Source organism: Phaseolus vulgaris, chromosome 9 (genome assembly GCF_000499845.2).
Source record: "Phaseolus vulgaris cultivar G19833 chromosome 9, P. vulgaris v2.0, whole genome shotgun sequence".
Classification (NCBI taxonomy): domain Eukaryota; kingdom Viridiplantae; phylum Streptophyta; class Magnoliopsida; order Fabales; family Fabaceae; genus Phaseolus; species Phaseolus vulgaris.
Genome location: NC_023751.2, coordinates 34,484,382 through 34,511,466, shown reverse-complemented (window position 1 = coordinate 34,511,466; position 27,085 = coordinate 34,484,382). Strand labels below are relative to the sequence as shown.

Sequence of the window (27,085 nt, the reverse complement as noted above, 5' to 3'; positions counted from 1 at the left end):
TTTTACTTTGTCCATAGTTTCATGTTTTAGGTAAACATTCCTTATTTCTCTTTCACCTTTCATACTAAATTCATGGGATACTAGAAGTCTATAATTTCATTTTGGCTTTCTTTAAGTTACCCATTATAAGGGAAGAGTATAACTAGTTCATGTATGAAATTCGCTACTTCATTAGATCCAAATTACATGATAACTCTTGAGACGAATAATAAGTCTTTTCAACTTTTTTTGTGTGTCTAAAAGAAAGAAAACATTTGATAAAAAATTTTAATATAATGCACGAAAAAATCAAAAATTTAGCCTAAAAAACTAAGTTACAAATAACAACAAAATCAGAAGCAAAATCATTTGTCTAATAGTTAATATACATTTGACAACCACATATATAATAAATTCCAATCTTATGAAAAATATTTGAGTAAAATCCTAATTGTGTTTTACCTCTTCTACAATAATGTTAGCTAAATCTTCTGAGTGACAAAAAATCATATATTCAATAAACTAATCCATATATATACAAAAATATACTTAACTATCATCATTGATTGTTAAATCATGAAAATATTTAATGTTCCTATTTATAACTTGATTTTTGAAACCAAAGGAACCCAAAGGAGCCATATGGCATGTAGTCTGTGAGAAGCATTGTTCCAGAATTTGAGGTTGTCTTGAAGCTTCAATTCATTATTATGATGTCAAGTGTCGAATGGTGGTGCAATGGAAAAAAGTTCCAATTTTTTTTTTTAAGTTTTTTAATGCATTAGGATTGATTGAGTCAACAGCAGACGAGGGTGATGGCAATTTTTCTTAACATTAAAGATATATTCTTAGTATTCTTTTTATAATAGTATATCTTAATAAGATAGTTAAGGTTTAATTATTTTATAAATTTAAATATTTCTAATTAAGTTTTTATAAAAAAAAATATTTATTGAATGTTCTATCAATAACATAGCATAAATGTTACTTTTTTATCTTTTCGTTTCTAAAATACTGATCAACTTAATTTTCTCTTTAATAATAAATTAACTGAAAAGTTGAAGAATATTAAAGAAAAAAATGTTAAAAAGTAATGATTATACTATCCTATTAATAGGAGATAAAAAGTACTCAATATTAATCTTTGCTTTCTTTTTATTTGAAATGAAAAGAATTTCAAACTCAAACTATCATGATTCTCTTTTTTAATATGTGATATATAGTTTATCTATACATTTTTTTTATTAAATGTTAAAAATGCAAGTAAATCTATGTTATTGTTAGTAATCTTACACCATTCTAATAAGTTTTTATGTTATTAAAGAAAGTATGTATGAAGTTGAAAAAAAAAACTATATTATTAGTTATAAACTATAAATTTTTAAATTCATAAAAGTAATTTATTTTAAAAAAATAGTTACTAGATTTTAGCTAATATCCAAGCATCTAACTTTATAAACAAGTTATTTTATAAAATAAATGTTTTTTGTTTATAAATATAACAAAAGAATTTGTCTATTTTGAAAATCTGTGTACGTTTCGTTACTATATGAAATTTATGTTTTGGTTACTTATCTAAATACTCATTAAATAATTTTTTTACAAAAATAATTAATAAAACAAAGAAATACATAACAAAAAATTAGATACTAATCATATTCCTAACATATTCCATCAATTCGAATATTGTATCACTATAAAAACGAATATACTCACATAAACATTTATTTATCATCTCTATCTATAACTAAATTAATTTCAAAACAAAGGTTTGACCTTTGGGACCTCTAAAATGTCTTTTCACCAAACACAAATGCAATGACAATTACTTAGTGACATATTTTTGCTCAAAACTATTATTCAAATGTTTATTTTTTTTTATGCAGTATTAAATTATTCATATATTGTAAAAAAAATATTCCACTACCACCAGCACTAGCCAGTGCTGACCATTGACCAATCAAAAGACACTTTTGTGAAGAACACAGGTGCAGAGTCAATAAAGAGGACTAAATAATAGTCAACTACAATTTGGTTTCTTTGATTTTTATTTGCAAGCAAATCAAGGATTTAACCATGCATGGAGATATTTTCTGACAATTTAAAAAAAAAATATTATTTATTATTTACTTAAATTTATTAAAAAATTATGAAATTCACACAATTTCTGGTTTTTAAAAAAAATCTAAGGAGGCTGCGTAAATAAACTATGTTGCTGAATTGACTATGTGACAAAAAATATTTATATATGACACAAGAAATCAAAACTTATATTTATTATTCAAATTGGTGCATTAAACTAAGGTTCTTATGATTTAAGAAGACAAAGACATTGTCAATTCTCTTCAGCTTGGAGCTGTTTCAACTTTTGTTATGTTCAGATGCAATTGTAATAGAAAGGGAGAAATGGGGTAACACCAATTGCTTATCATGTTTCAATTCAACAACATCTCTTCAATACAAAGCAGTTATCCTTTTTCAAATAGTTTTCTGCTCCTTTCTCTCTTCTGATCATTGGAGGCAAGTGTTTCTTTGATCTTCTCTTGTTTTTTGTGTTTGCTCAATTCTGTTCTTGTTTTCTCTTGATGGGTATTCCTTCTGATGCATAAAAGCCTTTTCTTTTTGTCTCTTCATCATCATAATTTGTGACTGTTATATGATTTTGTTATGTTTCATTTTCCTACATGTTTTGTTATATAAAAGAGTTTCAATGAGTTGTATGAGCTGAAACTCTGAACAATGGATGATTAGTCTGTTAATCTTCATGTTTTAGATGAGTAATAGTTTTGTTCTCACAACTCATGAATACTAAAGCTGACAGTTCAAATATTCTAATGTTCATAATAAAATACTAGAATTCCCCTATTTTCAGAAGTTAGAACAACTGAAAAATTAAGTTTGAAGGAGAATTTTGGTACTCTGATGACATTTGTAAGAAAGTGTAGCAAGCCTTTCTTCCCTCCGATTTTGAGTTCTATGAACCATACATTGGTATTTTGCTAAGCTTCAAAGTCTTCAAAACGGTCATATCATATCTTGCAACTGCTATGTATTTTCTCTTTTATCCACCTCTAAAGTGAAACATTTTTGTCTCACAAATCAATGTTTTTCCTAAGGTGTCATTAAATTCTATGAAACAGGTAAGTGTTGTTTTTTAACAGCTGAAGGGCTGAATCTGTGAACTAGCTCAACAACAACAACAAATGGATAAAGGTATCAAAACTTTTCTTATTCTTATTACTTTATTCAGAAAGTAATTCCTCTATCAACAATTGATAAGCATATCAGATTGTGATAGGGAAAAAGCTTAATGACACTTGATTATCTATGTAGCCATTCCAAAGAGCAGAATGTTGTGGTGTGTATTAACTATTATGATTCAGTATCGATCCTTCTCATATAAACCAGAGTGAGATTTTATTAAAAATGAAAATTATATGAAACAACATATTGGCACCAGCTTAATATGCATAAGATATTTGAGATTTGGATGGTTTCTGTCTTAATATTTGTACCCCTTACATGTACTTTATCCTTGTTTGGATAATTTGAGAAATCAGGATATCTTCTATCCTCTTATACTTTTATTTAATGTTGAAGATCTCACATCAATTAGAGATTAAAGTATTTTATAATATAGGATAAAATTGTTACCATAATTGCTGACATGCTAAAAAAAGAGTGAAACTTTCATGATATCATGGTTCCTTCCTTCTAGCCCAACTTGTACACTCAACACTTATCTTTTATCCAAGGAAGGAAAGTTATTATGTAATTGGACTATAGTATCATGCAGCAACACAAGTTAAATATCAGGAACAGGATGGTTTTTAATGGAAACAACATTTGTTAATGTTGTCTTTACTTGGTATGTTCATGTGCTTGATATTCCACTATTACTGTATAATGCATTTAGAAATTGCCAAGAAACAATGCAGTTACATGACTAGTGATTTGGTTTTATAACAGGTTGTGGTATGGAAGAGACTGTTGATTTGAGAAATGGTGTGGAATTGGCAACATCGGTATCTGATAAACATCTTGATCTTCTAAGGCCATCTGCCAGAAATTATTCAATTTTTAGAGGTAAAATCACAGTCTATGAAAATGATGTTAGTATACCTGAAATTCAAAAACCAGTTTCTACTTTCTAATTGTTTTAGTTTCTAAAATTTCACTCATTAGTTATTAAGAAATAGATTCTAAGTCTCTCTAACTCAATCTTATAAAACCAGCTTATTAGGTAAGGTTTGCATTCACTTATTATATATTATGAAATGTACTTAATCTCTAACATTTATTAGAATTAGTTAAACAATAACTTACAGGAAATGTGTCTCTTCTCTTTGTATTCATGACGAAAATTGTTTAAACAGGTTTGTTCTAACAACTTTTTATGGCCATGACAGGTCAAGCAGTGGATGCTGGAGACCCTGAAAAGGGCAACTATACCCTAATTAGAGGTCCTGAGGACTTCCAAACAGGACTTTATGACAAACCCCTTCCATGTTATGGTTGTGGAATTGGATGGTTCTCGTGAGTAACTGATCTACTCTCTTCACAAATTTCTTCTTCTTGTCTTACGATTTTCTGTGTTTAATTTCAGATTTCTTTTGGGATTTCTATGTCCACCTCTGTGGTACTATGCCACAATCCTTTACTTAGGAAATTATTACAGAAAGGATCCAAGGGAAAGGGCAGGGTTAGGAGCTTCTGCAATTGCTGTAAAATTTCTCTTCTTTCTCTCTCTGTTTCTCTTCTTTACTCATATATACACTATTTTGATCATATGGTCTCTGTCACAACTTGAATGAAGCTAAAAGAAACTTCTTGAAACTTTAAACTTTTTTACAATTTCCACTTATCAAAAATACATTTTCTTAACTTGAACAAGCAAGAGAGTTTGAAACTATTAAGAAGTTTAACTTAACTATTGTAGTTCACTTCGTTTCTTCATTTTTTGAATGGCCTTGTGATCTTGCAGGCACTAATATGCACAGTAGCAATGCTGATCATAGGAGCCATTCTTCATTCACGATCCCCCTGATGCCAGTTCCAGTAACAAAGTTGGAATCGAGAGGTGATTAAAATACATATCAGAAGAAACAATTGCATGTGTATATAACAAAGTATGAAGAAAAAATATGGTTGAAGATACTGCATACACTTAGAGAAGGATGAGAAGCCACAGCCTCATAAAATTTGTGGATTAAGTGTATACAAAAGAAATCTTCACTTTGTTCTTACGAATCTTCCACAATTTTTATCATTGATATTAAGAGAATTTTGCTACAGATTTTGCTACTGGTTTTGCCATAATGTTGTTTTTTTAATAAGAGCAGGTGTTAAAGAGTAGTAGTCATTCTAATATATCTTCCAAACACTGTGTTCAGGACAGAACCAGTTGGGAAAAGTCGATAAATATGTAAGCATTAAAATTTATGTCAAATATTTGTAATTTTTAAAATAATAAAAATATTAAAAAAATTTAAGATCTGAAATTAGAAATTAAAAATCATAAATTTTACATTGATGTTATGAATTTATTATTAAAAAAATTATTTTCGTTAACCATATTTTTTTTCAAAAATCCTGATTAATTAAACTCGAAAAATCATCTAAATTAGAATTGATTCTATTATTCATTAAAATACCTTGCTTAAAGATAATAGAAAAATTGAAGATAGATGTTGTATCTTAACTAATGTTTTGCAACTCTAAAAACAAATTATAGTAAATATTCTATATCTAATTTATTTTCCTAATATTTACATAACATTCGAGCTTAACTTGTGCATTTGAAACTCAAAATATGATGAAATTCACAAGACAAAATAAAACAACGCAAGAAAATAAAGAGAATATAAAAAAGATAAGACAAAATATTTGTTTAAATTTAAGTTTCCAATTGCGTATATAATATTTTTGAATTTGTAATTCTCAAATCAATATAAAAATGTTAATAAGGTCATTTTACAAACCCAATTAGGGATGGCAAAGCGGGCCAGCCCGTCCTGCATTGGCCCGCCCCGCGCTTGGCCCGCAAAAATGCGAGATGGATTGGCCCGCCCTGCAAAGTTATTGCGGGCTAGAATTCTCGACCCGCCCCGCATAAGAGCTGGCCCGCAAGTTTGCGGGTCAGCCCGCGTTTTTTTTTTAAATTAAATATTTATTTTTTTACATTTTGTTATTAAAAAATTGTCAAATTAAACTTATATATTTGTTATTATCAAACCTAATTTTTTTTCCTTCCTTTTCAAATATAGTCAAACATCAAAACATTAAGATAAATATCAAATATCACTATTCTTCCACTTCCAAAACATTAAAAATACCTAATTCCAAAACATTAAACATAAACATTAATTCAAAAACATTAAACATAAACATTATTGACATTCTTTCATCTCAATAACATTGGATGCCACCTTAGTAGAACCTTCATCCATTTTTTCATAATTATAATCTTCCCCGTCATCTGCATATATTAAAACAATGACAATTAATTAATTAATTTTTCATAAAAATAATACAATAAAAATAAGATAACTTTTGGCTCAATTGAAGGCTTGGTCATGGGTAACTCCTAAAATACCCTTTGTTTACTTCTCCTTCTCTAACTGGTGTCTTGTTCCTTTATCGTGTTTGAAATCGATTTAATTGGCATGACCCAGTTTAGGTTGCCCTGCTGCTACTAAGTGCCAATATTTTTTTCTTGCGGGTTTGCGGGCCAGCCCGCCCCGCCCCGCTACTGGCCCGCGCGGGTTGCGGACTAATGCGGGGCGGGCTAATGCGGGTTAGCGGGTTGAAAAGGTCATCCCGCCTCACGTTTTTTACCTGTTGCCATCCCTAAACCCAATTGTTTATGATATTTAAATAATGATTATAACATTATAATTATATATATATGGAGGAAATACTTAAATATTAAACAGATAATACTAATGTCAGAATGACTTAGATATACTTCCAAACCATATAAGTAAAGAAAAATCTCAAATTTTAAGTGCAATTTAAATTTCTACGAATCACTAGCTAATAGTTTTAAAAAGTCAACATTTGAATATAAAAGAAAAAATAATTTAATAAGAAATGATGATAAAACATAACAAACATTCAAACAATATATATTTTTAATGACATCGTTATAACAAAATGTTAGATCTGTCTCACAGATAAACATGTTTTTATTTTATGTCACAAGCGTTTGAATTTTCCTATTACATGTGAAATCATGAATTTTATATTTCAAGTCAATATTTTTTTAATAGCACTTGGATGGATTAATTTTAATCATCGACCATTATTGTTTCTGAATTCCACATCCCCTTAAAAAAACCTCAAATTATTAGTTTATTATTTATTTATATTAAAGGAACATATATACCTATGTCAACTCTTGGGTTGGATTATATATCATGAATGATTTGATAGTGACTCGCGGTAACTTGATAAGACTAACAAATTCTCCCTAAGATAAGTTCTGAAATGATAAGATGACTCTGATATCATATTAAAAAAATAATTTTTACTACAAGAAAATCATTGAATAGAAACTCATTTTAAAAACAAAAAATAATTAGTTGTTATATTAACTAAATTAGATAATATTTTAAAAATTAAAAAAAAATGGTTTCTAAATTAGTTTCTATTATTGATAAATAGTTTCTAAATTGGTATCTAACTAACTATTAAAGTTTTTGCTACCAAATTTAGAATCTGAATAATTGGTACTTAATTAGATACTAATTTAGAAATAATTTATCAATAATAGAAACTAATTTAGAAATCAATAATTTTTTTAGTCTCTAAAATGGTTTCTAATTTAGTCACTATAGTAACTAATTATTTTTTGTCTCTAAAATTGATTTCTATTTAGTGATTTTCTTGTTGTGTTTAAGTCTAACTCAACCTTATAAAACTGGTTTTTACAAGATAAAATTTGCATTCATTTGTGTACTATGAAATGTTCTTATCTTTAATCGATATGAGATCTCCAACACCCACATCTATGTAAGAGAGATATACTAGATGAAAATAAAATAAAAATATATTAGTCCTAATTGTTATTTTTTGTTTAGTATTTTTTCCTAATCAAATTAAAAACAGTTTGTAAGATGAAATAGTGAATAATGTTTGGAAGGTAGGGTTGGATTGGCAGATAGAGGGGTAAGTTTGTAGGTCATTTGGGTGTAGTTGTAGGTAAGCCTTCCCTTCCCAAATGCCCTATTCAAACAAACAACACCATAACAATACCTAATGAATTCAAGTGTGGTTTAGTGGGACACAATATGAATATCATAATGATGTTGCATATGACTATGCCAAAATATCCCTACCCTATCAAAAACATCTCTAGATAACTCTTGTGTCTCAAAACTTTAGGGTTTTGCTAAAAAAAAGTTTCCATTTCTATCTGTCATGCACTATCATTTCCATTTTATATATTTGGATAAAATAATTTAATTAGTACTCCACTTAAAGCATTTCTGCACATTTAATCAGTTATTGAATAATTTATATTTGATCATATTTTTCTAACTTTAATGTGATCAGTACACAACAACAAAATAACTTCATTAAATATTTATTCCATATTTTATTATTGTTATATGAGAATTTATCTTTTAGATTTGTTGTGAGGTTTATTCCAACAAGTTGAAAAATGTCTTATTCTAACAAAATTTGCTTTCAAATCTTAAAAAATCTTATTTATCGAAGAGATGTTTCCTACCTAATAATAATTTAAAAAATGTTAATAAGATAGGGATTAATTAATACTTTTTTTTCTATTTCTTTTCATATATATAATTATATTGTTCTTATAAAGAGAATGGTAGTTAAAAGATTTCCATCGAAAGTGGTGTCCCTTTGCTTAATTCTTAAACCATATTTTCCTATTACTAGGGCCATCTCTTTCTTTTTTTTATTTAGTTGTTCTATTAACTTCCAATCACTCTTCATTGAACCAGGAAAAAAGGGAAAAAGAAAAAAAAAAGTTGCTTTGGTGGCATAATTGCATGCATGGTGATTTTACATGATTTAATATCACGAGTTTGAGAAAAAAGAAAAGAGAATAAAAAATTTAACAATGTGTTTCAGGCAATAAATATGGATGCAAAACTGCACAAAATGCACATTTTTTTAGAAAGTACATGGACAAGCTTTAACTACCATACGAATATAATTATTTTCGTAGATTAAATTAAAATAATTTCACCTTCTTGATGAATATATTATTTTTTATCGAGATAAAAAAAAGTTATAAAAAATAATATAAAAATGTATATCTTGATGAAATTAAGAATCTTAATTCGTTTGAATTATTCTTAGAGGACTAAAACTACAGTGATTTTTTAGAGAACTAAAAGATAAAATTTAATTTAGAATTGTGTAATAATTGTTTTAGTTGTGAAAATTCATTCGAAATATTTATTACATAGGCCTAAATTGCAAATAATTTTATCCAACCACGTCTATTCAACTAAATTTTGACTGTTAGGAAATTTTTATAATTAGTTGTCCACCGAATAAGATTTGAATTACTTAATTGATAATCAAACATATGTTTATAAAATTGATATTTTTGTTAGAAAAGTTAAAATAATCATTTTAAGATTTGAGATGTGTTCTTTTTATTTGTTTGTGAGGTTTTTTTAGTATAAATGAAAAATGTTTGTTTTTACTTGAATAAGTAAGATGGTTATTGATTTGTTTTTAATATTTTCATATTAATTTTCTTACACTTATCTTAATTAGAGAAGATACAAGTGATTTAAAATCAAGAAATTTACATTTATCAGTCATAAAATATGTATAAAGTATAGATAATGACAGTTGATATTCTACTCTCGGTGTCATGATGATGTTGGTTTTTTGAATTGATATAATCTCATATTAATTGCTTAAACAATATTAGTTATTAAGTATTATATAAAACACTAAACAAAATTGTTATTTTGAATATGAAATAAAGTAATATTTAAGGAAATATGAGTTTATATATATTGAAAATCTCTTACAGTATTATGATCCCTTGCAGCTATAAAAATGATTAGCAATGATTAAACAAAACTAGAGTTGATTATAGATGTTGTAGCTGTCTGTATCAATGAATAGTTATTTTTAATAAAGTGTGTTTTGAGAAATGATGTTTTGGAGGAAAGTAGATGAGAATTCAGAATTGACCAAACAGGGTAGAAGAAGAATGAATGGATAGGGTCGGTTGAGAACACTTTTGGCAACAATGAGTCAAACAGTAAAAATTTGAAAGAGAAAAAATCAAAGGGTTGTTTGGGTTTTCGTCTTTTAACAAAGTGCGCTCCCCAAAAGCCAGTTTTAGCGTTCTCTTGTTGTAAAGGAAGTGCGTTTCAATGATTGCCCCCACGCTCCAATCATTCAGGGGCAACCAAACACGTACCACTACAAATTCTTAAGTACTTCTTTGTCGTATCACATCTCACCTTAATTTAACCTTTTATTTCTCATACAAAAATAAAAAATACACATGTTTGGAGATCTCGTATCGAAATTTTATAGTATATAGGTGGGTGGAAACTTCACCTTAACGAATGTTTGTTAGGCTTATCCGGTCACCCGTTATCAAACTGTTATTGAACCATCCATAATATGTAGTCTCATGCACGAGTTGGCAGCTTCGGCATGAGATATGTGTGTTGGAGATTTCACATCAACTAGAGATTAGGACATTTCATAGTATATATGTGGATGCAAACCTCATCTTATAAGCTGGTTTTATGAGATTGAAATAGGTTTAAAGTCAACTTCTTACTATAATATTAGAGTCATTTTGAGTCTATCGTAATAAATGTTTATTCAGCTTATCAGGCCACTGCTACCAGACCGTTATCAGACCACCCATAATATGTAGTCTCACGCACGAGTTGACAACTTCGACATGAAGGGTGTGTGTTGGAGATCTCATATCGGTTAGAGATTAGGACATTCATTTCATAGTATATATATGGGTGCAAACCTCATCTTATAAACCAGTTTTATGAAGCTGAGTTAGACTTAAAATATTTTTCTTGATAAAATGAAAAAAAAAAAAAACATAGATGATTAGGTAGCATGTATTATGGATAAGGGTAGTTTACTTGGGGACAAGATAAGAGATTGTTGAAACAAGTTGAGTTTTGTTTTTGGTTTGTTTTGTTTGTCTATATCTCAAATGTTTTTATTCTTCCACTTTTTTTCTTACTTTTTAATACGCGTAGATTGAATTGGAGGATAAAGACAAGGTGATTTATTTGAAGAATGAACTTAAAAATTGGATTTGGGTTCCAACAAGTAAAGGGCTTTGGTTTATCATGTTATATACGAAATGACACTAATTGGTATCGCAATTATTTGGCCGACATTTTAAACCTATTTTGCTTTTTCACAACATGTTTTCTTTAACAGATATTTTGAATATTTCTTACAAAATCATAGTACACCACACGCTACAGATAAGATCTCAGTAAGGAAAACTTAAATTTTCTTTGAAGACTCTTAAGAGAAGATCTCCACAACAATAATTAGATAATGGACTACTAGAACCAACACATTCATGGAATGCTGAGACCATCTTTTCAACATGAATGTTATGCATGAAAGACTATTCTAGATTGGATTTGTATAGTTTTGGTCTAGTTCTTCCGTATTTTTTGTATTTTTTTTAATAATATTTTTTTTATATGATGACAAATTATTGTTGTTATTTGAGGTGTTAACCTAACTGAGATCTTAAGTTGCATAGTAATGCTTAATATGAGAGCTTTTATTTTTTAAAAAAATGTGTAATTGAATTTCCTCTAAGACCTACTTGAACAAAACTTAATTTATACATCGAAATATTTTAACAAATACATCAATCCAACAATCAAGAACCAATAACCGACAATTGCAAAAGAAAAAAATATTGCTTAGATTTTAGCATGTCGAGATAACAACAACAAAAATTATCCACAAACATGTGGTCTTAAACCAATAATTTCGGATTAGTTAAAATAAATAAATTTTTTAAAATATATTAAATTATTATTAACGTGTGTAGATTAATATATTTGCTTTTCATAATTCAAAAAATCAATTATTAAAAGATAACTAAATTTGTAAACAATTCTATCATTTTCAATTTTATCAATTTGAATATTGGGATGTCTTTACCATGGAGTGATCTCCAACATCTTGAAAGACTTCAACTTGAATACATCTAATATACCTTCTTCTTTTATAGTAATTTAAAATATGTTATATTGATGGAAGTGAATATATTATTACACAAAGGCAGAAACAACACATAATTATAGCAAGTGTTTCAAAAGTTCAAAATGAGAAAGCTAAGAAAGAGGAGAAAATAATGTTAAAAAGTTCAAAAGTTTGGACCCAAGTGCCGAACCATGGGTCTCATTCATAAGTTGTGTTCATAATTTAAGATTAATGTCATAAGGATGCAACATGTCAATAATTTTCAAAATTTCTTTTATGGCCCACATTTTATTCTCTTATGGTATAAGATATTCAAATACAATTATATTGGCTTAAAAACTAACTATTCATTTTGTTTATGATATATACTAAACAATTTTCCAGGTATTATATCAATTCTATTTACCATTCAATTATGACATAAACCTATCTAGAACTTATCATGATTTAGAAGGAATAATATTAGAAAATCTACATTAATTATAAATTTGATAAAATTATAATATATAAATCAATTTTGATGCTTAAATTGTATTTAAGTTAACCTTTTTTATAATATTTCTTTTAATATTTTTAATAATAAACTTATAACAATTTATAATAAACTAAATCGTATTGATATAAAATAATAATTATACAAAAATATATATTAATATAAACAACACAACAAATTAAATATAAACATAAAAACAATATTTTTAAAAATATTAAAGATAAAAACTTAACAGTGCAAACTAAACAAATATAAGGTTAATATTGAAGGATGTTAATAAAATAGTAAGATAATATTTAATTTGGTGAATAAAAGAATAAATAATTGAAAATAGGAGAGTGAGGGAAGTAGCTGTTACTCCAAGTATATTATCTGTCTATGCTCCCAATGAAAGAGTTATTTGTTGTTACACTTTAAGAATTTCATTTCACCTTCTTCTCCGGTGCCTCATCACCACCACCAACCACCATGCCCCACCGTCGCTCCTGGCACTCATCGCCACCCTTACTCAGCCCTCCACTAATCATCATTCTCTTCCCCATCGTCATTCTAACCATCCTCTTCCTCGCCCTGCCGCCGCTCCTCTCCGCCTCCACACGCCTCATACGCCCCGCCTCCGTCAAGACCAGCTGGGACTCCCTCAACATCCTCCTCGTCGTTTTCGCAATCCTCTGCGGCGTCTTTGCCAGACGAAACGACGACGAACAGACCCCAAGTAATAACCACCACCACGCCGTTCCGGATCGAAACGCTGCGTTTCGTCGAGTTCCTTCCCAAGGACAATCTCGGTGGCTTGGGATCCCAGGGGAAACAAAGGACTTCATTAATGATACACCTCTCAACCGCTTTCAGTCACCGCCAACCGCTGGTGCTACTCGGTTGAGAATGAGAAGAAACAGCAGCTCTTATCCAGATCTGCGCCAGTGGGAAACCGCTGATGACCGGAACAAGTTCCGCTTCTTTGATGATTTTGAAATCGACAAGCAGTTCCGCTCGCCGGCTAGAGACTATTTTCCTGCCGTCGACCACCGCAAACGGTGGCCGGAATCACCACCATCACCATCGCCATCACCACAATCACAACATCAGCATCAACACCAACAAGAAGATGGAGTAGTAAAGGAAATTCCTGTTGATACTTTCGAAATTCGTACCTCGTCGCCGCCGGTGAAGTCAACTACGCCGCCTCCTCCTCCACCACCACCGCCTCCTCCGCCGCCGGAATCGGCTCGTCGCAGTACACGACGGTCGCATCGGAAAACAGAGAGAGACACTGAGATAAGCGTCGAGCTCGACGAGCGCGAGTTCACGACGATCCCCTCTCCGCCTCTGGCTCCTCCGACGCCGTCGGCGAAGGTGCGATCGGAGCGTAAGACCGAGCGAAAGAAGAGCAACGTGAAGAGAGAGATAGCGAGTGTTTGGGCTTCAGTTCTCTCCAACCAGCGAAAGAAAAAGAAGAAACAAAGAGCAAAAAATAGCAACCATCAACATTACGATGATAATGCCGACGAATTAACCAATAGCACGACACTGCCACCACCGACGCCGCCACCTCCACCACCTCCTCCGCCACCGCCTTCAATGTTTCACAGTCTACTCCGAAAAGGACTAGGCAAGAGCAAGAAAATCCACTCAGTATCACCCGCACCTCCACCGCCACCTCCTCCGCCGTCGAAGCGGTGGTCAAAGCGCAAGAGCCAGATCCCTCCTCCGACTCCGCCGTCTCCTCCACGGCGTCGAAACACCGGGCGACCACCGCTGCCGAGCAGAAGCGTCAATTTCCACGAGGAGATTGAGGAGACAGTTAACGCGGGCAACCAGTCCCCGCTGATTCCAGTTCCGCCGCCGCCGCCGCCGTTCAAGATGAAGGCGATGAAGTTCGTCGTCCGCGGAGATTTCGTTAGGATACGCAGCAACCATAGCTCGCGGTGTAGCTCTCCGGAACGAGAGGAGATTATGAATGTATCGGAAAGTAGAGTGAATGACGGCGTTACGAATGGTGACGGCGTTACGAATGGTAACGGCGTTTTCTGTCCCAGTCCCGATGTAAACGTTAAGGCTGCATCGTTCATCGCTCGGCTGAGGGGAGAGTGGAAGCTCGAAAAACTGAACTCTTTCAAGGACAAAAGCAATGCCTCATTGCCTCCTATCTCAACAAAACACAACCAAAAATGGCTCTAATTATGGTTTTTTTAGTTCAGTTATTAGAGTCTCTTGGGTTTGGGTTTGAGTTTGTTTTATTTCCCTCACATACTTTCACTCATTCATGCCATTTTCTTGATTAAAACATATTTGTATAGCAGGATAACTAGGGCTCTCACTCTCTTTTTTATCACCTATTGGAGCCTTTATTACTTTTTCAACAAACCAACTTCTACCATTGTAATTCTTATCTAGTAGTAAATCTCATTTTGTGCTGGATTTTTATTTTTGCAACAGTTCTTCTAATAGGCTTAATATAATCTCACATATAGGCATAAGAACGATTGCTTGGTAATCTTCTCCGTCAGTCATTTTTACACTCAGCTTCCTACTCTTTCCTTATTCCTCTTCTTGATCGTCCTCTAGTACAGGTTCGATATTTGCAGAAGACACTCCGACAATCAAGTCAGCAAAACTGTTGACACTCGTTGGTTGATTCGTGTTTAGGATTACGCTAAATAACATTTAATTATGGGTTAACTTTGTTAACTTGGTCAACTCATGATTCGTCGTTATGAGTCGATCAACCACATTTTATCATATGATCTTTCTTATCGTGGATAAACATTCCGATGGTTCGAGATTCTGACCGACTCAACATGTCGTCTGACTATACTAGTACATTTTTTAAAGATAAAATCTTAATTGACAACTTATCTCAGAAGTCTTGTGGTCGGTATTTTCTTCTGAATGTGCATAAAGAGTTGAGATCAGAAATAAAAGTGTCAATTTTGAAGCACGTACTTTGTTTTCACTGCTAAAGAGAAACCACCTTCACTTCCGTTAAGAATCTTTCCTTCTTTTCACCACCCATCCATGCAAACAAACCCAAGCCACTCTTTTTTTTTGTTTAAAAATTAAGCAATTTTATTCAGAGAAAAATATTTAAATTGACCTAAGGATTGTTATTTTAAAAAAAAAAACGAACAAATGATTACAAAAATAGCATGTCCTCATCTATCATTATGTCAACAAAATTTGTAAGAACAGGATCAAAATTTCATAATTTACGCAAATAGTTATCGAATAAAAAAAATAATCCAATTAATAATTCCAATAATATCTGAAAAATAAAAAATACAGTTAAAATAAATAAAAATTATCGTATTTTTGTACCATAATATGTAGTGTTGTACGTTTAGAGTATAACAATTAGTTGAATGTTAATATGTATATATTCTTTGCTTTTCTAATTATCAATAAAATTTATTTTGTGTGTGTTCATCTTCTACTTATAAGTATTTTATAGAACTAATTTACTTTTATATAGTCTATGAGAGAACTAACTTCAGTATAATATCACACGGGTCACAACTCACTCTACCTTCAATGCAATCATCTTCTTCTTCTCTTCTTTTTTTCATATGTTATTGCTTTTCTTTTTATGTATTTGCTAGCTAAGAAGTTCAAAAGCATTATGGATCAATAGATGTGAATTATCATTAATTTTTTTTTAAATTCATTAATGAAAATAATGGAGCTCCACAGGATGATGATCTACTTTATGATACATGAAAAATATACGATGTTATGGTTCTTTCATGATCACACGATCTCTCAATATACAAATTACTCAAAATATCATTTACATTGATAATATTAAATATTTTTGGAAAGATTTGTGAGAAATGTTCTCCAAATGTGATGATTTCATAATTTCATGTTTATTTCAAGAAATGCATATTATGTCAAATAAGGTGAAAGAAGTGTTTCATACTTATACACATATTTAAAAATTCTTTGTAGAATCCTTGAAACCAAATCCATACTCCTCATGTGACATAAAATGCGGTTGTGATGTTTTGAGATAAAATACACAAATTCAGATCATGTTATATGTTTCTTAAAGTATCTTGGATAAATTTACAATCATGTAAAGACATAAATCATGTTTTTTTATCTTGTTCTTCAACAAGAAAGACAACTTAATAAAAATTGTTTTCCTGATGTAAAAAATGTCGAATACTATTAGATAATGAAAATGGCTGAAAAAAATCAAGAAATGGAGAAGAACAAATCCCGATTATGAAAAACATTGCACCTACAATGACAAGATGAATCATTCCATATAGATGAATGTTATTTCAAACATAACTTTTGATCTTGGGATAAACAAACAAACGAGCATAATATTAATAATTTTTTACAAAATAAGAACTAGTAATTTAAATGTAGGCCAGCCATCAAGATATTAATCAAAACAATGAACAATTTACACCTAAGCAAGTTTAACCATTATTGAAAATATTGAAAGATTTTTCAACAAATTTTTCTCACAAAGTAAATCAAATTAACAATCTTATTGTCGAGTATTATTCCACTTATAAATCTAAGAAAGTTAAAAAATTTCAAGATTCTTAGATTCTTTATACATGAGTTACATATTACATAATTTTTTATAAAATCAAACTTGTTAATATAAAACTTTTAAATGAATCTCATGTTATAGCACTTCATACTAAAAATATTCAATTTTTAAAATTATTGTGTTCATTATGTTACATATATTATTAAAGGATACGGATACCAGAGTTACAGAAAGATACCTAATTGGGAGTGTTTTCTAATTATCAGTTGTTTCTTTCTATAGAAAAAAATAATTGAATGTCTTTTCTAATTATCAGTTATTTCTCTTTATAGAAGGGAATAACCTTTATTTTATCTTTTGATTCTAGTATTTAATATTGATTATTTCCTTAGTATACTACTTGTATATATTCAAACCCCTTTTGTTTTTTATTTAAATAATAAGAAAGAAGAGATATTCATTCCCATATCATTTGTCTTTAGTTTACTCTTTTGTTCATCTTTGTTCCCTTTTGTTCAGTTTTATTTTGTAATATATATCTTATTTTACTTTCAATCATATTTTTGTTCGACACTTCATTGAGTGTTTAAATTGTGAACTAAATTTTTATGAAAACTTTGTCAAATACGAGATAATATTACTTTAAAAAAAATGGGCATGTTGAGTTTAAGAGGGACTCTGCTACCTACCTGGAGGAACCAAACACTCATCATTTTATCAATACTATTTTCATTAACAATATAAAACATTATTAGAACAATGTTGATTTTGAAATTTTCAAAAAAAAAATCAAAGTATTCTCTTACATGCAATCTAATACAATCTAATAGTGAAATAATGTGTAACTCTTGTTGTTTAGTTAAGCAACATAGATTATCTTTTATGAAAAATAATATTATATCTATTTATAATTTTAATTTGTTGCATACAAACATATGGGATTCTTTTGGAACTCCTCTCATTGATGAGCATTGATATTTTTTTTTATTATTGTAAATGATTTTACTAGGTTGTTTTTCATGAAAATTAAAAGTGAAACCAAAATCCAATTCTATTATCCTTGTTAAGAATAATTTCAACTTGAATATTAAAACTAATAGGATTGACAATGAGTAAGAATTTGTGTATAGTGAATCATACTACATGTGTAGAAATCTCTAGTCACAGTTGGATGTTAATAATGTCTTTCTTATATGGATCTACCACATAATCTTAATAAGTATGCAAGGAATGTTAATAATGTCTTTCTTACATGCAAGGAATGTTAATAATGTCTTTCTTACATGCAAGGAATGTCTCTTATTTCTACCAAACTCAATCAAGTATGCAAGTTAAAAAAGTCTTTATATGAGTTAAAACAGGTCAATAGTTCCAAAAAAAAATTATATAGATCTACCTCTCTTTCTTTTCATTGATTTTGTTCAATCCAAATTTGATCACTATTTGTTTACTAAAAAGATATTATCTACTTTCACAATTTTACTTATGTATGTACATGATATCCTTCTAGCTGAAAAGTCCATAGTTGAAATGTGAAACAATTTCTTAATCAAGATATTAATGAGTTCCAAAGTTTCACATTAAATGTTTTCATCTTTTTTGTTGTCTAAATTAATGCAGAGGTCCCCTTTCTTGGTCCCTAAAGTGCTCACTCAAATATTCTCTTTCATAAATGTTCAACTATTCGACAGGTAATCCAAGTACACAGTGACTAAGTACAATTGTACACATGGTCTTCCATTTGAGTTTCATTCATTCTTAAAGTTATTTATTCAAATTCCAACTATATCTTCAAATACACCATGTTCTAAGCTATAAGGAGGAGTGACAAAATCAGGTGAAATATAATTTTCTTGCCTTAAATTATGAGATTTTCATGATGGATTTGATCATTTCACTGATGATTTTTTTGCAACTTTTGAATGTGACAGACACAAATGTGGGGGGCCATTGCAGGAAGTGGTAAGGATATATGTGTACCAAAATTCGTCAGACTCTTGTAAGGATCACAGAAATTATACTTTTCAAGACTGTTCTACAAAGTCCCCATCAGAACACATGCACATGGAATGTGCATTGGTATATTCCACTTACATTGGTCTTCTTGTATTATACAGCAAGACTAATATGGTATGAATAAAGGGATATTTCATTCATATCATGAAGAATTGTTGAACTACCTACAATTTTCCAGCACCATCTATCACTGATAATTTTGATTTGGAACATGTTGCATTTCTGATTTCTTTTTCTCCTTGAGAATTACCTGCCTAGGCATTACATCTATCAGGAAGCTTCCCCCATTCCATACTGAAGCAGAAATCTTCAGTATTTGGAAAATCACAGACAATTCATAGGACAAGAATATGGGAACAGTTAGTGCTGTGGTTGCCACAGTAAACATGCCTTGAAGAAGGATGTACATCAACAAGCGATTTTGATCCCCAAGTAGGCCACTTAAGCGCCACCACATATTGTTTGCTTTCTGAGCCTTTTTGGAGAGTTCCCTATGAAACAGTGAACACAACAAAATGAGAAATTTCAAACAACTTTCTACCACCACTCAAGAACACACCCTTCCAAAATGGAGTGAGAAAAGTGTAGGGAAGTTCATTGATTACCTGTAGGAAGTCATGACTTCAGGATCTCTTAAAAACCGTTGTCTGCGCAAGACATTGACAATGAGGAAGTATAGAACCTGCCACAGAATGTAAACTGCTAAGGGAACCAGAAACAACCACATCCAGAGATGGGATTTATCTTCAATATAAGGCCATGTAGCTCTTGCAGCAGTTCCCTCTGGTCGCATGGCTTCAAAGGTTGTAGGATTCCACCATCGAATGGAAAATAGAACTAATCCTGAAAACAAAACAAAACTATTGCATTAAAAGCATAATATTTGACAAGTCTATCACAAATCCAAGCCAAAATGGAAGCAGAGTAAGAAACAATAAAGTTGAGGAGTCTATCAGAAGTCCATTCCAATTGTAGCATCTCTGATATTCTGATGTCTATCTAGAAGTTCCAAGTTGTTGCATGGATAAACGAGTACTAAAATAATATTTTCATAATATTCAGGATAAAATGTATTAATTGAATGTACAGATTTAGGGGCATATTCTTAGATGAAGACTCATGAATGGTTTTATATCCGACAGATATTACATAATTCAAGCATGGATAAAGAAATCCTCCATATGCACTAATACAAATTTCTTGATAAACATACATTCTGGCTATTATAGCCACTTTTTAAATTTCCTTACAGAATTTAATCATGAATTCAGTTCCACACAAATAGAATATTTAATATTTAACAAAATTATCCACTTTTAAAATCAAAAATTTCTGGGCTGGAAACCTTGTTTTTCTGTTATTTCTCTGAAAAATCTAGCAAAAGTTGTCTACTGCTACTAAACTATTGATTTCCATGTCTGGCATGAAGCTATTGAATATTGATTTTAGTTCAAACATCAATATGCATCTAGGAGGATCTATCTAGGTGCAGAAAAACTAGGAGTTAAACCAACCCCATTACTATTCGAGAATCTTTTGAATATTGAATGGAGAAATTATGAAGATAATAGAATTTGAATAAAAAGCATGTAAAATACACTTTATCAGAGATGTTCCACACAAAATTACTTAGTGCACGCTATGCAGATAACACATACAGACCTTTTTCTTGCAGTCATTCCCAATATTTGACCATGGAAAACATAAGTTCAGAATGATCATAGTAGAAGGCTAAGGTTTTCCAAAACTTTATTATCTTGTTTAAAAAGGAGAGAAGTTATTAAAAATGCAGTCATTACCAGGTAAAAGATGGATCAGAACACTGACAATTTTGTCAAAAGAACTGAAAACCAAACTGCAGCGCCAAACAATCAAAGCCCACGCTAATGGTCCCTGCAACAGTTCTTGAATAAGTCATAAAGTTGACAAATGAACCATTCTTCTACCAAGATATCAAATTATGGTTACCTCAGCGAATGAAAAGCAGACCATGAAAAGCTTTTCATTTCTTGGATAAAAAAGGAGGCAAATCAACAAGATTGTATTGGCATAATAGCAAAAATCCTGAAACATATGAACAATACAATCACTTAATTGCTTGGTTTTCATGCATAGTTTTCTAATAGGTACATATGAAATTAATACTTGTACCCTCTTCATAATGAGAACATTAAGACATTGTTCCAATGATTTTAATCAGTAAAGATATTGAAACAGGGCCTAGGAGTCTCTAACACACTTTCTAAAATACTCTTTATCAGTAGTTAAAATTAAAACTTGTTAAAAATTGCAAATCATGAGAGAAGCTTATTAAATAAGTAATGAAATTCACATCAATTTATGATTTATAATACATTTTAGTCAATAAAAAGTATATTTAAAAGAGTATGTCAAAAAGTTGTGTTGTTAGCACTTCACTGGTTTCATGGTTGCAGAGAGAGTATGAGATATCATCATTTACCAGGAGATAGTAATGCCATTTCTTGAACCTGTAATATATCCAACGGAGAGGAACAAACACGACATAGAACACACAATATACCAAGGGAACAGCTTCTGGCCCTGGTAAAAGAGGGTGATAAAAAATGAAAACCAATAAAGAGGCATTGAATCTTCTCAAAAGAGAAAAAGAGAAACAAAAACCACTACACTGTTCAATCAGAATAAACTTACTTGCCCCAAAGAGGAAGCAAAACCCACCAAAGCCAAGAACCCCCAGAAGATGAGTCACCTGAACATTCACAGAAATAAATAAAAAAAATCAAAGCTTGTTCGATATTAGCATACCCTAATGGCCCAAGATGATGAAAAATAAATCCATAGCTAAAAAAACATGAATCAGAAATTAAGCAAACCCACCTTGTTGATGAAACTTTCATGCTCTTCAGCTCGTTTGACTATCTTCACAGCTTGTTTAGACAACACCTCCTTAATTTTCAACCAAAACAAAACAAATCCATATCATAAAATCAAAAAATAGATACAGAATGCATAGAAATCAAATTGGAAAAACGAAAAGGACAAAACTTGTGACGCCAATCAAATACAGTTATTTTATAATATTGTTCAGTCAGCTACAAAATAAAATTAAACAACAGTACCAAAAAAACATGCATCTAAGTTTTATACAAAAAAAAAAAACATATGGATTGAAGGCAACAACATACCTTGGACCTATCCCTGAACCTACTACGCCTGGTCTTTTTAGAGGGTTCGCTGTCTGTATAGTCTGATGCAAAGTCTTCGTTATCAGACACAGCCATACGTGTTTGAATGATTCAGACAGAGAAAGATGGTGGTGTGTGCAGAAACACAATTTTGGGAGTGAAATATGGCCTTTGTTCTCCTGTCACACACACACACATATATATATATATGTATATATATATATGTATATATATATATATATGTATATATATATATGTATATATCTATATATATGTATATATATCTATATATGTATATATATATGTATATATATACCTACATATGTGCCTTTTCTAATTTTGATTCATATGAAAAAAAGTATAAACAACCAAACCATCTTAACTAATCAACTAGTAGTGTAATGTAATTGAATGGTCTAACACTGTAAAAAAACACTATTTTCTTTAAATTTTATATGACTGAAAATTAATAGTTTGTGATAATTTTTTTAAGAAAATTACATTGAAGACCATTTTTAATTGGTTAACATGATAAAAGCATACATCAAAATTAAACTTGTTTGTTAATTAGTTGAGACTATAAAATCAAGCAATCACATCATTTCACTTAATAATGTGAAGATCACATCAAAATTTCGATAAAAATATATAAATTCTTTGAATACTTAATAAAACATAACAATTTATAAAAATTTAATTAATAATGCTACGAAATATTTATAAGGTAATTCAAATTTAGTTATGTTATTTTATACTTTTTATGTAGAGACATAAAAACAATAACAACTTAGGATAACCATCATGTCAACTAAATTAATGACAAAATCAAAATGTAAGAACTTGATTGAAAACTAAATCAAACAAAAAATTTAATAAAAAAATAAAATAAAAATACTTAAATTTATAAATTATTATAACTAATTCAATTTAGGTAACCCAACATATACCTAAGTCTAATTTTTAAGTGATATTATGAAGAAGGGTCATCTTATGTTTTTAAGATACTAATTGAAAAGTAAAATAATATTAAAAATTATAAGAAGGTTGATTAAGCACTAAAAAGATGGGTATCCCTACCCATGATGTTGATGGATAAGGACACATAACCCAATTTTATTAAGATTTGTGCCATGTGTCCCATAACATGCACTCCACAGAATCGTGGAGGTTTCCAGAAGTGTCACTGGAACATTATTAGCTTCATGGTTACATATTATAAATTAATATATTCAAAAAATATTTTAATGATATTATTTTAAAATTTATATTATTAAGATGAAATTTTAGTTTCAATAGACTCACACCTAAATATTATTTTTATACCTAATAAATAGATATTTTGTTTAAGATGCTCGTTTTATGATAATGCATAATTTTGTTTATTCTTTTATCTGCTTGCATGGATGTAATTAATACTTAAAGTTTAATAATTGTTATACTTTTGTAATTATCATCTTCTTCTATTGACATGATAAATTTAGTATGTAATTACAAAATGTTAATATATTATATGAGAAGTTTTATTGAAATGTATTTAGGATTTAAGGTTTGGAAATTTAATAACTTAACAAAGCTTTATTTCATACGAGGAAATCACTTTTTTTCAGCTATGAGGAACATACTTAAGATAAAATAATTAGTTTATTAAAAGTATATATTATTTGTGAAATATTTGTGTATGATTGTCTATTTGTCCATGAAAAATAGATTATCTTTAATTAAACTATTAAAACAATATTATTTAAATTATATTATCTAGTGATTATTGTTCAAATTTAACACCATTAGCATCTCTGTAAGAAATGCTTAAGAAAGTTCAACTTATGTCAAATAGTATAATGATAAAAAAATAATAATTAAGATTAGAAGAATCACAATAGTAGTATAAGGGTTTTTAAAAAAAAGGAAATAAAAGAAATGTGATCTAAATTAAACTAGTAACTTTAATCCGTAATTTAATCAAGATTCGTTGTAAATTTATTGATAGACATAATATATAAAATAATAATAAGCATCTTTAATAAAACAAAAGTAGTATGATTTTTATTTAAATAAATATACACTACCTTATAAGAGGGCTCAAATTATGTCAAATATTTTGTCTAGCATCAAAAGTTCAATATTTAAATAACAAATAAATATTACAAATTATATAAATCATTAAAAAGAAATAATTTAATATAAAATATTGAAAATTAATTATGGACTATCATTATCAATATTTTATGTATAAAAATTTTAAAAAATAAATTACATAAATAATAATAATAATAATAATAATAATAATAAAATTATGTCATATAAATGAAAGAAACAAAAAAATGCATAATTAAAAAAATATTTTAAAAATATTATATATTTAATAAATAATTTAAATACGGAATAAATATAAATATTCAACATTTAAAAAAAAACTACTTGTAATTATTAGGCCAATTAACTTGGACTAAATTTGACTTTATATTTAATTAGGGTTAACTAATCAACATGACTTTTCCTAACACTTTTGGGCTTCCTAAGCTTAAACTTGGGCTTTCTTTTGTGTTGTAAAAACCTCTAACAATAATTGCTTTCTGCACTCAATGATTTTGAACCTGCACCCAATCAATTTGTGAAATTTCAAAATTTTCCTTTATTCCATACTCAATACGTGAATCTTCTTCATCCTTATGCATTTATTTCCATTTTAGGGATTGGCTATTTATTTTATCATTTTAGTAAATATTAAAATATATTCCACGATAAAATATAGTTTTTTTCTCGTATATATAATAATTTTGAGTTCACTTAACAAGTGATTTAGAGTTTAATCACTGAATATGAAAATTAATTAGTATAAGATTATTTCAATTTAAATTAACAGTTTCGAATTTTGAGTTTTGAATAGGTAAACTATATTAAATATTTGATTTCACCCGTAGTAATTTTTCTCAAGTATAATTGTCTTCCAAGAAAATATATACGTATAATCCTAAAATAAATAACCCTCTTACTAAGAAATACATGAAAATTTGATGCAATGTTATTTCAACTTAATGATATTTAATTTTTATGGATAAATTTTTATTATATACATGGAATATGTTAATATGTAACTTGTAATAAATATAAAATCATCAATAATCTTATATATACAATATTTTTTATTGATTCAACCATTAAACTATAATTTTTTTTCGTCAAGATTATTGTGTCTTATGTTAGTGTAATATAAATATTTGTAAACATTATGAAAAAAAAATCAATTTAGCAATAAATTTTGAGAAAATATAATTCAATGAAAAGGCATTATTGGGGAAAATATATGGTCAAATTTATACTAATATAGTTTATATATATATATGCCTAAATTGTTCAACAAAAGCAATATTTAGAATTTTAAAATTTGAATTTGTGAAGATAGGGTTTGTTGGTGAAATGTGATGATTTTAAATGAGTTGGTGGTATATGTTTGTTGATTTTATAAATGTCAAACACAAATTCACAAATATTTAACGGCGTTACAATTATTTAACGGCGTTTCCCCGGCGCCTCCATTTCAAAATTGGGGGTGGGTAAGACCACCTTTATTATATAAATAATTAAGACTGAAAAAATAAATTAATTATCATTTCCTTCTTCTTCTTTTTATGCCATTCACAAATCCATTTCTCACTCCCTTACACAATTAATTATAACAAGTTTGGTTTGAAATTTGAAAAGTTTTTTAATATTTTCAATTTTTTTTATCAACAATAACAAATATACACACTACAAGGAAATCATAAAGTAGAAACCAATTTTTAGACACTAAAATAATTAGTTGCAATAATAACTAAATTATAGATCATTTTAAAAACTAAAACAAAAATTGGTTTCTAAATTAGTTTATATTATTGTTAAATAGTTTCTAAATTGGTATCTAATTAATAACCAAGGTTTTAACTACCAATTATTTAGTTTCTAAATTTGGTCTCTAAAAGTTTGGGTTGCTAATTAGATACCAATTTATAAACTATTTAACAATAATAGAAACTAATTTAGAAACCAATTTTTGTTTTAGTTTCTAAAATGATCTATAATTTAGTTACTATTGTAACTAATTATTTTGGTCTCTAAAAATTGGTTTCTATTTCATAATTTTCTTGTAGTGATAAATGCAAACCACTTTAGGGGTGAATCAACCATTATACATACAGAAATCATCTAGCAATGTCTGCCAAACCAACAAGCGAAAAGCACTGCCCCTAAAGACCCTAAACTACATCAAGTAACCAAATGCATACATTTTCAATATAACACTACTAGAAGAAAATCATTAAATAAAAATTAATTTTAGAGATTAAAAAATTGATTTTTAAATTAGTTTATATTATTATTAAATGGTTTTTAAATTGATATGTAATTTACAAAGTTTTTTGCTACCAAATTTATAATTTAAATAATTAGTAGTTAAAATCTTGGTAGCTAATTAGATACTAATTTATAAACTATTTAAAAATAATAAAAACTAATTTAGAAATCGAAAATTTTTTGAGTCTCTAATTTAGTCATTATAATAACTAATTATTTTTTATTTTTAAAATTGAATTTTGTTTTCTTGATTTTTTTTTATTAGTGTAACTTTTGAAAACTAATATAGAGTTTGAATATCTTGAAATGAAGATATTGAAAGGCATAAGCAATGATGTATGTGTGGCTCTCTTTGTATAATTTGTGAGTCTTTGT

General features: G+C 29.1%; 3 protein-coding genes across 3 annotated transcripts; 2 read left to right on the top strand and 1 right to left on the bottom strand.

The window, feature by feature from the left end:
- Nucleotides 1-2,317: 2,317 nt before the first annotated feature.
- LOC137822853 (uncharacterized) lies at nt 2,318-5,283 on the top strand. The gene is made up of 6 exons (XM_068627860.1): nt 2,318-2,499; nt 3,120-3,192; nt 3,949-4,065; nt 4,389-4,515; nt 4,586-4,703; nt 4,964-5,283. Exons 2-6 carry the CDS (start codon nt 3,183-3,185, stop codon nt 5,024-5,026), a joined length of 435 nt encoding a protein of 144 aa, XP_068483961.1. The 5' UTR covers nt 2,318-2,499; nt 3,120-3,182; the 3' UTR covers nt 5,027-5,283.
- Nucleotides 5,284-13,153: 7,870 nt separating this feature from the next.
- Nucleotides 13,154-14,866, top strand: LOC137822437 (formin-like protein 20). The gene has a single exon (XM_068627323.1). The coding sequence runs from the start codon at nt 13,154-13,156 to the stop codon at nt 14,864-14,866; it is 1,713 nt and encodes a 570-aa protein (XP_068483424.1).
- Nucleotides 14,867-19,192: 4,326 nt separating this feature from the next.
- On the bottom strand, nt 19,193-22,629 carry LOC137821908 (glycerophosphocholine acyltransferase 1-like). The gene is made up of 8 exons (XM_068626704.1): nt 22,379-22,629; nt 22,071-22,139; nt 21,885-21,942; nt 21,673-21,773; nt 21,180-21,275; nt 21,011-21,104; nt 19,817-20,054; nt 19,193-19,702 (listed from the first exon to the last, which is right to left on the bottom strand). The coding sequence occupies exons 1-8, from the start codon at nt 22,472-22,474 to the stop codon at nt 19,399-19,401; spliced, it is 1,056 nt and encodes a 351-aa protein (XP_068482805.1). The 5' UTR covers nt 22,475-22,629; the 3' UTR covers nt 19,193-19,398.
- Nucleotides 22,630-27,085: the final 4,456 nt, after the last annotated feature.

Bases quoted from the DNA above. Each gene is read 5' to 3' on its own strand.
- LOC137822853 (XM_068627860.1), top strand. The intron at 4,066-4,388 runs GTAAAATCACAG...TGGCCATGACAG, and splicing joins AAATTATTCAATTTTTAGAG to GTCAAGCAGTGGATGCTGGA. The intron at 4,516-4,585 runs GTGAGTAACTGA...GTTTAATTTCAG, and splicing joins TGTGGAATTGGATGGTTCTC to ATTTCTTTTGGGATTTCTAT.
- LOC137822437 (XM_068627323.1), top strand. From the start codon at position 13,154: ATGCCCCACCGTCGCTCCTGGCACTCATCGCCACCCTTACTCAGCCCT.
- LOC137821908 (XM_068626704.1), bottom strand. From the start codon at position 22,474: ATGGCTGTGTCTGATAACGAAGACTTTGCATCAGACTATACAGACAGC. The intron at 21,276-21,672 runs GTAAATGATGAT...CATATGTTTCAG, and splicing joins AATGGCATTACTATCTCCTG to GATTTTTGCTATTATGCCAA. The intron at 21,105-21,179 runs GTAACCATAATT...GAACTGTTGCAG, and splicing joins TCTGCTTTTCATTCGCTGAG to GGACCATTAGCGTGGGCTTT.